The 14,182-nt window shown below is 39.0% G+C and overlaps 1 protein-coding gene across 5 annotated transcripts in view; it reads right to left on the bottom strand.

Moving 5' to 3' along the window:
- The window catches only part of TMTC2 (transmembrane O-mannosyltransferase targeting cadherins 2), an 862,038-nt gene that overhangs the window by 462,037 nt on the left and 385,819 nt on the right, over window positions 1–14,182 (bottom strand). For 2 of the 5 annotated variants that reach the window (XM_067697476.1, XM_067697478.1), the window contains one exon: window positions 156–2,833. The exons of the other annotated variants lie outside the window; for them this stretch is intronic. In XM_067697476.1, coding sequence (XP_067553577.1) covers window positions 2,654–2,833 — 180 coding nt within the window. In that variant the 3' untranslated portion in view covers window positions 156–2,653. Of the gene's footprint in view, window positions 1–155; window positions 2,834–14,182 lie in introns of those variants that run through there. 5 annotated transcript variants of the gene reach the window in all.

The raw sequence follows: 14,182 nt of genomic DNA, 5'->3' as shown, positions 1-14,182 counted from the left end.
TCATTAAGAAAAACCTAAAGGAATCTACAAAGTTAATATCTAAAATGGTGTTTGGGAAAAGTTTCTGGAGATGTCCAGCTTTCTCATTGGCCTGTTAAAATCCAAGACAGTATAAGTGTTGTTGCTGTAGACGATTTTAAAAAGGCTTATAAACGTATTTGTTATCAATGCTTTATTGTTGAAAACAAAATCGAAATTCTCTGGCACATAAAACAATTATTTCTACAAAAGGAAAGCCTACAAATCTTGATAATTTATACAAACAACAGTTTCTCAAAAAATAAAATTTTAATTTAGTAAACTTGTGCTCTATATTTTTAGCACTGTCTGCAATAATCCACCATAAATCCCTGAGCGGAGACATTTTTTGACCATGTTCTGTAGACCCCCTCAACACTCCCCCCAAGTTGGTCAGTTACTAAGCCCAGCCCTGTAGTGAAAGGTGTCAGGGACATTTAGTTGTTAATGATCCATGCATTTTATGACACAGGCCCAATTATTAACGCTACTTGGGAACTGGGTCAACATGAAGTGCCTCTGCTGTGCCATCAGCGAACCTACCAAGAACCAAGTGTGTGAAAAGAAGAACAATAACAATAAAAAGACACAAAATGGTAAGACTAGGAAGTCATCATAGGTCAATAACTATTTAAATAAATAAAAATGTTAGACACTGAATTCACCTCTATATCCTTATATTAAATTCCTTTTTGCCTTTATTTTTTTGCAATTGCCAATGCACTAGAAGATGAAAAATATACTTCAACCCACGCTTTTGGTTTGACCACGTGTTTGTTGTTGTTAAACATTAAATATCATTCTGAAAACACAGTGATTTAATTATAATTTAACTTTTGGCCCTTCAATGAAATGTTTACCAAATAATATACATATTAGGAGGGCCTTCTTTTAATGCCATCAACAAATCTCTCTCACTATGTTGCCCTTCTCACCAAAACACTAATGCCATAGGAACACTACTTTAATTCTTTACCCCACCTTACTCAGATATGCAGCAAAACATATAAAATATGAAGAAAACATAATATGATCTATTTGCATGTCCAGCTTCCCTTAAATGGGGACGCTGACCATATATACACTGAATGTGAAAGGACAAGAAAAAAAGCTAATTTTAAGTTGCAAAGAACTGGTTTAATGAATCAAGTTTTGTTATTTTGCTATGGTAGAATAATAAATAAATAAATATGTTGGGTATTGTATAGCTACTTTCTCTAGGAAGAAGTTGAGAGTGGATCGTTGTTTTTACAAAGTTAATTTTTAGTAGCAAAGTTTGACTGCAAGTCAAAAAATGTTCAGTAAATGTTTCTCTCTACTTCCCTTATAGTCTTTTACTCGTGAAATTATCACTGAAGTGGTTACTAATAGGTAATGAAATAAAATGCCAAATTTGCTAGTGAAAAAGAGTTTTCAACTGTGAAAAGCACTTGGCAGGAGACCTAGAAACACGTGGGCTAATGCTATAGTCTACCTGCAGCTTAAAATAAGTCATTTTTTATGTCTTTTGGGAAGAACAAAGTATGATTAAAAATAATTCCTCAAAAACTTATCAGCACTGCTGTTTAGGTACCTATTAGAAAGTGATTAGCATTTCATACCAACTCTTTCCAGAATATAAAAGCGTTGGCAGCCATCATTATACACCCTCGCACAGACTTGATTTTTAACCCAGCAACGTCTGGAAGGCACAAAGCATCTTCCCTTTTGTCTAATAGCTGCTGGTTAGTTATTGGAACTAGACCATTTGTTAAGCTTCCTTTTGATTTACTGCCTTAGCATGAGCGTTAACCAGGAATAGCCATTTTAAAAGGCAATTTCAAAAGCCTAAGAATTAATACAATGAATCCTCCTAGGCAGTTTTGGGAAAACGTCAGTGACGTCAGAGTAAAATATGCCTGCCTGGAACACATAAGGCCTCCCCAGTCCCTCCTACAACACCAGTGAGAAACACGGTTTGCTCTGTTCTGTATACCCTTTTCAGAACATGAAAAGCAAAGGATGCCCACATGATGGTGACATCTAAATCATAAAACGTTACGTGCACTAGTCAAGAAACAAATGTAGACTCTGACAGATCCTGACACAGTATTAAAAAAAAAAAAAAAAGTTTTCTAAGTTTTAGACACTGATAAGCAGGCTGTCCCAAAGAGGGAAGACAGCAGCGTCAGGACAACCGGCCAGCTCACCAGGATTCACACGACACTTGAATCACTGCGTGTGAACACTTGACCGTAATAGTTTACCGTGGCTGAACAGAAATTCTGACTTCCTCTCACAGTGTTTAAGGAACAGTATAATTTCCAAGTTAGCTTTCAAAATTGAACAAAATTTGAAACGTAGACTTCCCTCCCCCCTTTAAGAATGCCAAAAGATCCTGTTTTAAGTGCTCTGGTTTACGGTTCTACGGGTAACAATTATATCCTGCAGGAGGTTTCCAATGTTCCTCTTTTTGGTGTTAATGGCTGTGCCCACAGCAAAGTGGATACTCCCAGAAGTGGCAGTGACCTCAGTGACCTCTGCCCCCCTGTCTTGAAGTCCAAACTAACTCTTGTCATAGCACTGCTGGGAAGTTCTGTTCGTCAATGAGGCCGGCTTTCAAATATGGAGGAGGATGAGGTACGGCCCTCCTGTGTCAAGTCTTGGAGGTCTTCAAGCCTTGCTTTTCCATGATGTTCCAGAGTTTGCGGAGATTGGACTGCGTGATGATGTCATCCGGTTTGAGCTGCAGCGCCCGCAGGTAGTTGGCCTCGGCCTTCTGGAGTCGTCCATTGAGGTGCAGGATGGCTCCCAAGTTCATCAGAGCAGCCGGATACTGGAACCAGAGAGAGGAAGGAAAACGATTAAGAGGCCATGGCAAGCTTTCCTTCATGGAAGACAAAAATCTTCATCCATTTATGCAAATGACTCCCTTATGTCTGGAGGCATTTTATGGAAGCAATGTAGCAATTTATACAAGTAGATAAAACAGGAAGGGAAAAAAAGGTTTTCAAACAGCTGCTGTGTACTTTGTGCCTTAAAGAGGGCAGGCAGTTAGGGAAATAGCTTTTTCTTTAATGAGAAAGTATAGGTTACCTATGGAGACCTAGTAACCTAGTCACCCTGTACTTTCTTGAGAAAAAAGTTGAACGGGATACAATTTTAGATGGAAAGAATTGAACTTTTTTTCAACTCAATGCCAAGAAATAAAAAATTAAGTGGGAAAAGTTGACAAATCTATGTCTACCCATTCTTTGCTTTCTCTCCTTAGCAATCAATATTCTAGGCCGTTTCTGCAAACATATATAAATAAGTAAAATATACTGTAAAATTTTACTGATGTTTTCAGGGTGAAAACCCTGAAAAAAATTCAAATGCAGCCACTAAAATGCTTTCCAAATTTAACTCATGTAGTTTAACGAGATAAAGTTCTAATTTTTAAGTCAAACAGCTTTTAAACTTCTAATGGTCGATGTTTACAATCAATATAGCAATATAGTACGTAGCACTAGTTTAATACAAGGGTTTCCATACCCAAATTCTCAAACATTAGTTAACGACAACAAGGCCTTCCCAAAGGAAAAAACACTTTGCTTGTTATCTACGAATAAGGGCTGTTCTGTTCTTGTCTTGTCCCTGGAACTTTCTGGCTAACAAAGGGCAGCTGATACCTTGGCAGTTACATAAATGCATATTTCAAACATCAGATAAAACTAAAATTGTTTATGCTAAGATTATATTTTCATTTTACAAATGGTGTCAACTATTAATTGTCTTGGCAACTAGGATACAGCCTAAAATGATTCACAATTATTTTTATGGTTTAGTGTTTTCACAATGCAAGCATTTTTTTCAGCTGAATTCATATGACTCCACTCTTTATTGTAAATACAATTATTTCTGAATCAGAAACAATGCTGGGGGGAGGGTTGAATAGCTCAGAGTATATCAGCTGGGAAAAGATGATCAGATTTGGATTTGAAGAGTACTGGATTTGAGTTCTTTTTTTTTTCCCCCCGGTACGTAGGCCTCTCACTGTTGTGGCCTCTCCTGTTGCGGAGCACAGGCTCCAAACGTGCAGGCTCAGCGGCCATGGCTCATGGGCCCAGCCGCTCCGCGGCATGTGGGATCTTCCCGGACCGGGGCACGAACCCGTGTCCCCTGCATCGGCAGGCGGACTCTCAACCACTGCGCCACCAGGGAAGCCCTGGATCTGAGTTCTTGCTCAACCACCGGCTGTGACCTTGGTGAGGTCCCTTAACATATCTGTGTCCCAATTCTTTCATTTATGAAATACTGAATAAACATCAACTTTTTTGTATGTTGTTAGAAAGATAAAATGAGAAAATAAATGTAGCACAGTATTGATACATGCACATAATAAACACTCTATAAATGTCAACAAGTTCACTTTTTGTTGTCTCATTTTGCTTGAGGTCTAGCACATGCATGTTTATGATTTTTATACATACTTTATAATTTTTATTTCAATGGCTGCAAAACGTGTCTCTTTGGATGTATACCAAAGTTGTCTTAAGTCTTCAACTGCTGGGTATAGATTTCTACATTCAGATGAAACATTTTGGTTTAGATATGTCTATTTTAATAGAGTAAAAAAAAAGTTTTTTTTTTTCCGACTCTTCTGTATCCTTTTTTCTTTTCCAAAAACAATGTTGCAAATATAAGCTATTCCTGACCTTCGAAAACCTTTTGGTTAGGATGACTCCATACTTATCAAGAAAAATACAGATGGTCAACTTCTAATTTTAAACACCAATCCAAATAAACATAGCTCTAAATTACATGAGCAGTGAATAGCTCCACATTGGAAACTTGAAATAACACCACCTACTCTGTCTTCCTAAAAGAACTTTGTTATCATACCACCCATTGTTATACTGAGTTTCTTGATGCTGGGACACATTTCTGAATTACCTCCACTCCCAGAGCTTAGCATGACTGTCAATAAACAGCTACTAAATTGAAGGCGAAGTGTGTTCACAGCCTGACTTACTGGAGATGCTAAGTAGATAAAATGTTCAGACTTCCTGCTATCCTGAGTGGGAAGAGAGGAAATGGGGAGGGAGAACCACAGCTGGAGACCATTCCCTACTAACCAGAAATAGAAAAGGCCCAGTGATGGGGCTGAGAGAAACCAGATGGCTCTGTGGGGTAGTGGTTATTTCTTGAACCACTTTATTATCAGAGTCTGTACCTAACTATAATTGCAACTCAAGGGGATTATTAAAAACACTCAAGAGATTACAGAATCACAGGTTCCAATGCCAGTTCTGCTCCAGTGACATGTGCACCTAGGAAGCACTGAGACCACAGTTTCTTCTGGAAACGGGATGAGAACAGTACTTGCTTCACAGGGTTGTTAATGAGATTACATGAGGATACAAAATTATTGTCTTTCCCCTCTCCTTTTCTGTCTCCTCATCATCTCAAACACACAAAGTAGGATCTTCTTGTCAATATGCCTGAACGACCACTGAGTCCAAATGCTGAGGATGTGTGAACTGGCTCTGCCTATACTAGGTGTGTAGCCTTTCTTAGGTTAAACCTGGAAAAGATAACTGTGAAAACAGGTGGTGAAGTACATACCAAGCCACATAAATAGGCTTTACTATTGTTACTAAATTGCAGCCTGGGGTCCATCTCTCCTTAGACTACTTTGAAGTCACCTTTCTGCTATCAAGTGATGAAAAAAAGTTAATATTATTCGAAGAAAACACAATTAGGAAGTTATATCTGTCATCAAAATGAGTTCGGAATGCTAATTATAATGGTGTTTGGAATGATTCTAATTTTGCATTATCCACATTAGTGTTACTCATTAAACAAAAATAATAAAAAATTGACATTATGAAGTTAATGCGGGATAACTGATCTCTTGAAAGCCACATATACTCATTAACTGTGTCCCCTAAAGAGTCAAAATCCAAATAAACTAAAAACGTGCATATTTAAGAACATCATTCAATATTTTTAAGCAGCTATAGATTTCTACATTCAGATGAAACATTTTGGTTTAGATATGTCTATTTTAATAGAGTAAAAAAAAGGTTTTTTTTAAAATTTTAAAAGCCTATGGACATACATTATGTAATGCTTAAAGCAACACTATAGCTTCTTAGTTGAATAAATAGAAACTGATGAAATTTACATACTGGTGTGCTCGAATGTGACATAAGAGTATCACTGCCTTAGGTAACGGCTTTGATAGTATCAACCATTATTTTGATAAAAAATTTCATGTGTTTGTTAAACATTTATGAATAAAACTAGATATAAAAGACTTTCTTCTTACAGGGTTATTTTCTCTCTTCAAAGACAAGGGCTTCTTTATCTTTGAAGCCTGTCATGTCTCTCCTCCACAGCAATGACCAGGGTAGCTTAGTGGATGCCCATTGGACTGAATGCCTTCAGGTCTTCTAGCCTTGCTACAAAAAATTGCAAGGAGTAGCATTGGCATCACCTGGGAGCTTGACAGAAATGCAGAATTTCAGTTGCCACCTACTGACTCAGAATCTGAATTTCAACAAGGTCTCCCAATGCTTTGTATGCTTACTAAAATTGGAGAAGCATGGTTCTAGAGGTTATTTCCAGATTCTAGATTATGTCCTTTTAGGGTTTTTGAGATGAAGTTTCCTATAAGAAGATGAAGTTCCTACAGAGCAAAAGTGTATCAGATCACATGTCTATCCTTCCATAAAGTAGAATTCTTCTCTTGGCCATGTAATTATTTAAGGTAATAAATGTTCAAATGAAACTTTATTAACAGAAGCCATAAATGACTAAATATTGTTAGACAGAAGGAGAGGGAATGAAAAGCTTTTTCATAACCAAAGAAGAGCATGTAAGGGTTTCTAAACAGATTTAAAGACTGCCTCACTATGTAACTGAAATGCAAGAAGTCCAGGTGACTGACCGGCTGTCTGATTACATAGTAGTGTCATTGCTCTCTGCCAGCTATGACTCATGGACTGGGGAACAGAAACCCAACCACATCTGCTGATGTCTTCCCTCACACACATCCTCTTTTATTAAAGACAGCTGATGAAATTTTCAGCATGTTAACAAAGGCAGGCAAGCAGCTTGCAACCCAGTAACATGGGGCTTGTGGCTCCTCACAGACTAGAAAGGAAAACCAGACCTTTCTCATTTCCTTGAAGAGGACAGATGCTTTACATCAAAGGGGCTGACTAGCAGCCATAATGAGGCAACGAATGATGGCTTTTCCAAGTCTCTAGGGAATTATGCCTTTATTGTTACTTTACTGTGCTCGTTGGCTTACTTCTCTAACATTGGAGGAAATAAGCAAAATTAAAATGAATATATATGTAGATGTATATTGGGATGGGGTAGAGCAAAGGTAAGATTATGAAGGTCTTACTCTAATCTAATGCCCTTGAGGCTCCCAAGGAAACCAGCTGATCACACAGCACTGGAACACAAAATCATCTTCCTAGCCTTTGCCTATTACATAGTCTTGGAAAGATATCTATGGAGGAGAAATAGTGAGACCATAAGGGGATTTAAGATTGGGAATCCATGTTTCTACTGGGAACAGGACTAAAATATAGAACTTTGAACAGAGGACATGGGTGAGGCCTAGGAAAAGGAAAAGAAGGACTTGGTTGAAATGTTCTGGAGTTGTAAACCCACACAGTAACTGGCCTCTCTGTATCCCATTAGGCCCTGAGACCACTTCCCTTTTCTGAAAATAAATCAACAGGCAAGAGAAGCTATGAAAAAGATGAAGACAGAGATAACAGACCAATAGTTCTAGTTTTATAAATATATCAATGTTCACTCAAAGTGTTGCTGAAATTATCCATATAGTTGTACATTTACTGTTGTAAGAACTAAATAACTTTTAAGAAAGAACGTCTGAAGTTAGCCTTACCCAGCTGTTATTCAGTTAATACACTACACATCTGGGGGATGTTTTCAAGATAACCACCTTTAACTTCCCTTCTGAATTTGCAAACTTAAATGAGTTTGCACAGTCTGAAGTTTTTAATGGATTCTCACTCTTTTTCAAATAGTTACCCAATAACTTAATGAAGGCTGCCTACTGCCATTCAACTGGATTCAGTTGAAATTGCTTACCCAATTTAATTTACCGGAGCAGTAACTGTACATGATGCTTAAGAATGAATGGTATAAACTTTAAAGAAACATATTCATGAAAAAGAGTATTTATGCATACATTTAAGGGATCTCTTTATATTTATTGTGCCTTGTATATGGCAAACATTTAATAAATAATTACCGAATTAAAGTTTTTAAGATTATCTATCAGGTTTATGGGAAAAAAGTGTGACATGGACTGAGACAAAATTAGATACCCTATTCCCCTCGGTTCCAATATCACTCCTTCTCCTTGGTCCCACTGGCATGCGCAGTGGGCTGATACCAACCTAGAAACCTCAATACATTACCCTTGATTCCTGGGGAATGAATACCTTCCCCCACACGCACACATAAACATTCATCCAGTTGTTTAGTCTTGGCAACTTCACCCTCAAATCTCCCTTAAATCTGTCTTTCAATTATAATTATGCTCCTTTCTCCCAACTTGGTTTAAGCCGTGATCAACTTCTGAGATTGTTTAAATAAAATTATTTTGACAGAAAAGAATAATAAATGAATGGGTAGCTGAAAAGACGGATGGGTGACAGGTTAAATGAATGAACACACAAGTAAAGCCATAGGCAGGGTTTTTTCTTTATTGTAAGTATTTTAGTCATACAAGAATTTCAGAGAATACAATAAAAACTGTGTACCTGCCTAACAAATAAAACTTTATAAAGACAATTGAAGCCCCCAAATATCTTTCAGTGAAATAACCCCCCTTCCCTCCAAGAAAGCCACTATCCTGAAGCTGGTATTTATCATTCCCATGTATGTTTCACACTTTTATTTTTTGTGTACCCATAGCAAAGGTATGATCTTATACATTTATAAGTTTTAATTTTATACATATGTCATTATCCATCATGGGATGCCACCCTGACAAGCACTCACTCGGAACTTGAAAGTTCTGCTCATCTTTTTGTTTTTCAGATTTACCCTTGTTGATATATATAAGGTTTTGTTGTTTCACATAAATTCTGTTGAATGACTACCCATTTTCTGAAGGATCGGCTTACAGACTATTTAAAAGAGGCTGCCACTATAATTCAAAAAGCTACACGCCCTCCTATGTTCATAAAAGCACTATTCATAATAGCCAAGACATGGAAACAACCTAAATGTCCATTGACAGATGAATGGATAAAAAAGATGTGGAACGTATAAACAATGGAATGCTACTCAGCCGTAAAAAAGAATGAAATAATGCCATTTGCAGCAACATGGATGCAACTAGAGATTATTATACTAGGTGAAGTAAGCCAGAAAGAGAAAGACAAATACCATATGATATCACTTATATGTGGAGTCTAAAATATGACACAGATGAACTTACCTACAAAACAGAAGCAGACTCACAGACATAAAGAACAGACTTGTGGTTGCTAAGGGGAAGGAGGGTGGGGGAGGAATGAATTGGGAGGTTGGAGTTAGCAGATGCAAAGTATTAGATATAGAATGGATAAGCAACAAGGTCCTACCGTCCAGTACAGGTAACTATATTCAATATCCTGTGATAAACCATAAAGGAAAAAGAATATAAAAAAGAATGTGTGTGTGTGTATATATATATATGTATAACTGAATCACTTTGCTGTATAGCAGAAATTAATACAACATTGTAAGTCAACTATACTTCAATTAAAAAAAAACCTCTCATCTTAAAAAAAAGGAGGCTGCCATCAATATTCTTGTGAATATCTCCACATGTACCTACGGGAAAGTTTCTAAGACTGGAGTTGTTAGACATGGGGGATCTTCAACTTTTGCCAGATATCACCAAATTGCTCTTCTGTGTGGTTGTAGCAAAATGCATTAGCATCAACATGTAACAGGGGTCTCTGTTTCCTATCCTTAATACCACTTAGTATTGTCTGGCTTTTTAAGTTTTGCAAACTGAGAGTTGGAAAACAGTATCTTATTCTGTGCTTAAGTTTTTTTTCCTGATTACTAGAGAGGTTAATAATATCTTCAGAAGCTTACTAGCTTTTTACATTTCCTCTTCAGTGATCCACCTGTTTTTTTTTTTTTTAATTTATTTATTTTTGGCTGTGTTGGGTCTTTGTTGCTGCACGTGGGCTTTCTCTAGTTGCGACGAGCGGGGGCTACTCTTCATTGCGGCGTGCTGGCTTCTCGCTGCGGTGGCTTCTGTTGTTGTGGAGCACAGGCTCTAGACGTGCAGGCTTCAGTAGTTGTGGCTTGTGGGCTCAGAAGTTGTGGCTCGCAGGCTCTAGAGCACAGGCTCAGTAGTTGTGGTGCACGAGCTCAGTTGCTCCGCGGCATGTGGGATCTTCCCGGACCAGGGCTCGAACCTGTATCCCCTGCATTGGCAGGCAGATTTTTAATCACTGTGCCACCAGGGAAGCCCGATCCACCTGTTCTTTAACATTCGGACAGAATACGTTCTGTAAGGATTGTCAACTACATGGTGATATTTGAAAGGTAATTACTCAGGGCTCCCATCACCTCAGAACAGCTGGTAAATAAGACTGTCTGGCCTGGTGTTTTCCTGGTCAGAGTCACTTTCTCAAGGCTAACAACTAGATAACCACTGTTTCTAAGGTGAAAAATCTGTTATACATAGGGGCTTCCCTAGTGGCTCAGTGGTTGGGAGTCCGCCTGCCGATGCAGGGGACACAGGTTCGTGCCCCGGTCCGGGAAGATCCCACATGCCGCAGAGTGGCTGGGCCCGTGAGCCGTGGCTGCTGGGCCTGTGCGTCCGGAGCCTGTGCTCTGCAACGGGAGAGGCCACAACAGTGAGAGGCCCGCATACCGCAAAAAAAAAAAAAAAAAAATCTGTTATACATGAAATGGAAAATCCTTGATATAGGTGCACTTTCAATGCCGTGAGAGGAGGATAACAGAAATCTGGGCAGCGAGAGGGACAGCAGGAGCCACCAAAATGTGTCACAGTGATCATGGGGCCTGGACCACTGTATGTGGGAGAAGGATGGCATTTTGCTGGTGCTCTAGCATGCAGAACAGACTTTTCTTTATGGCCCGCTTCTCTGTCTCTATTCAGCTGCCTTGCTTTCTGGCTTCTTAGTTCCTTTTCCCAGGGGCAACAAGCAAATTTAAGGTGAACAATATGTTTCATATTCTTCCTCTCTTTACTGCCCTCCATTTCTACTGTCACTGCCTGGGTTAGCATCTCATCCCATTCCTAAATGCTATCAGCCTCCTGTTCTCCACACTTTCAATTTCTTCCTTAATCCAATACCTTCAACCTGACCATCTGTCTTTCTTAAGCACAGTGGGGTTTTAGAGGGTCAGCCTGTGCCGACAGAAAAGAATCCACTTTCATCCCAGTACTAGGAAACCCTTTACAACTTGGCACCCAAATAAGCCCTCCATATACATCCTTCATGAGCCACGTGAAACTTCTCTTTCTGCCGTGTGCTATTTTGAGCATCCAGTTCTTATCAAACTACTCTTCCGACAAAGCTCTTCTTCCACTCTCTTTTTTACAGACTTCTGTTCATTTCAAAAATGAACTGAACAGGGCTTCCCTGGTGGCGCAGTGGTTGAGAGTCCGCCTGCCGATGCAGGGGACACGGGTTCGTGCCCCTGTCCAGGAGGATCCCACATGCCGCGGAGCGGCTGGGCCCATGAGCCATGGCCGCTGGGCCTGCGCGTTCGGAGCCTGTGCTCCGCAACGGGAGAGGCCACAAAAACGAACTGAACAATCTCTTATTCATAGCTTACTTTCTCTGTTGCCATAGTACTGTCTGCATACATTAATTGCAACACTTACCACAATGAATTACATCTACTTGTTGTGTCTGTCTTCTATGCTGGAAGGTAAGATAGTGAATTTACTTTGTTTTCATAGTGCTAGTGCCAGGCTCTGGCATGTGAAAGAAACTCTCAGTGAACGCTTTCTGAAAGGAGGAAACTTCGTATGGTTTAGCAAAAAGAGGTGACCTAGGAGAGGTAAATTCTAGTCCAATCTTAGCGTAATTTAACAAACATTTATTAAGCACTTACTATATGTCAAGGTTGCTGCCAGATATGCTATATTAAGTGGTGAAAAGGAAAAATATATTTTTTTGCTCTGTATGTGTCTTAAGCTAACTTTAATTGCACACTTGGCATTTATCACTAACTATTAGGAGGTGTACATTCTATTATGTATCATTTATGCTCCTGAAATTTGTGAGGTCAGCAAAACTGATATCCATGCCCTGTTTTAAGAACTATAGGGCATTGTACAGAAGAAGGCTCCACCGCCCTCAAGGAGTTTATAGTCCAGGGCATGAATACAAATTCTTCTACGCCAAAGAAGAATCAGACATGTCTACAAAGGACATAGGAAGACTGAGCTAAGGGGCAAAGGGAGATTCCTTCCTTATGGGTGTGAAGCTTTTAGACAAGATAAATGATCAGGCTGCTTCAAATCTTCTATTCTTCTGAAATAAGAATGATACAGAAACTTTTGAAATGAATGGGTCATATCAAAATCAGTTTGTTACTTTTGAAAGCAAACTGCGGAGAGCAGAGCCAGCAGTGGAGAGAAGCCTTCACAGAGCAGGGTCTGCATTTCAATTAGTCTGGAGATTCAGATGTTAGTAGTGACAGCCATGATGTTAACCCTTCTGAGACCAAACCAAAATGGAAAAAAAATTGTTAAAAAATGAAATATTAATACAACAAATGAAAGGTCTTTCACAAAATTTTATGACAAAAAAAACCCCACAACCAATGCAATGTTCGCAATTCAGAAATGATAGTTCTTTGTAGTCATATGCTGACTACAGTCATATTTTGAATAAAGCATCTCTGCAAAAAGATTTATCAAACTGTACATCCAGCAAGGGAAAACAACACAGGAAGTCTAGCAAAGGCAAGGCAAATTCTGACAGATAACAGAAATGATTCATTCTGATTCTGTTTCAACACAGTATTTGTGTTTTTGAAATAGTTTTGAATAAAACAAAACAGATATAGGTGACAAGCAAGACACGACACTGTATTAAGGCAGTAATTTCAATTTGTCAGTGACATATTTTATCCTGTGTGCTCAATCCTTATCTCCTACCTCTGTTCCATCCCAGCGGGTATTACAAGAATGTTCATTTAACTTTTATGATGGGTGTGATTGCCACAGTGTGGAGTGCTATTCATTTCAGTAGCAATCAAAATGCCAACAGCTGTGGTTTGGGGGATAGCAAACAGTGACTGTAACAAAGTCATTTCAAAGGTGGTGGCAATTTCTAACAGATTTTAAAGTACATCTACTAAATTAAGGATATGACCTCAGAAATTATTCTTCACTGAGGATGATCCTATGATGGTTTTCCTTATGTCCTTAATTTCACAGGAAGTCTCTCACATGATCCAAATGGAAAACCTTGATCCCAGGCCACCTAAGTTTCACTCACAGCTTTTTTCTTTTTTAACTTTTTTTAATTGAATGAAAAATTATTTAAATTGTGTAGTGCTTTACAGTTTTCAAAAGTTTCACACACACATGATTTCATACAGTCCCATAATAACCCTCTTCTCCCCCTATCCCTCACTCACAGCTTTTATAAAATGCAATTGGGGGGCTTCCCTGGTGGCGCAGTGGTTAAGAATCCGCCTGCCAATGCAGGGGACACGGGTTCGAGCCCTGGTCCGGGAAGATCCCACATGCCTCGGAGCGGCTGGGCCCGTGTGCCACAACTACTGAGCCTGCACTCTAGAGCCCGCAAGCCACAACTACTGAAGCCTGTGCGCCTACAGCCTGTGCTCTGCAACAAGAGAAGCCACCACAACAAGAAGCCTGCCCCCCGCAACAAAGAGTAGCCCCCGCTCACCGCTACTAGAGAAAGCCCGCATGCAGCAGCGAAGACCCAATGCAGCCAAAAATTAAATAAATGAATAAATAAATAAATTTAAAAAATGCAATTGGCATACTTTATCTTGATTTGCAACAAGCACGTAGCTCATCATTTGAAGGAAAATGACTAAATAAATTTCTACCTATGTGAGAAAATATACAATGACTTAAAATCCATGAAGATTAGAAAAATGAAAGTAAGAAGAATTTATTGAAGGTTAA

The sequence above is a fragment of the Pseudorca crassidens genome, chromosome 11 (genome assembly GCF_039906515.1).
Source record: "Pseudorca crassidens isolate mPseCra1 chromosome 11, mPseCra1.hap1, whole genome shotgun sequence".
Lineage (NCBI taxonomy): Eukaryota > Metazoa > Chordata > Mammalia > Artiodactyla > Delphinidae > Pseudorca > Pseudorca crassidens.
Note: the sequence above shows the minus strand (reverse complement) of the source record. Positions and strands in the feature narration are given on the sequence as shown.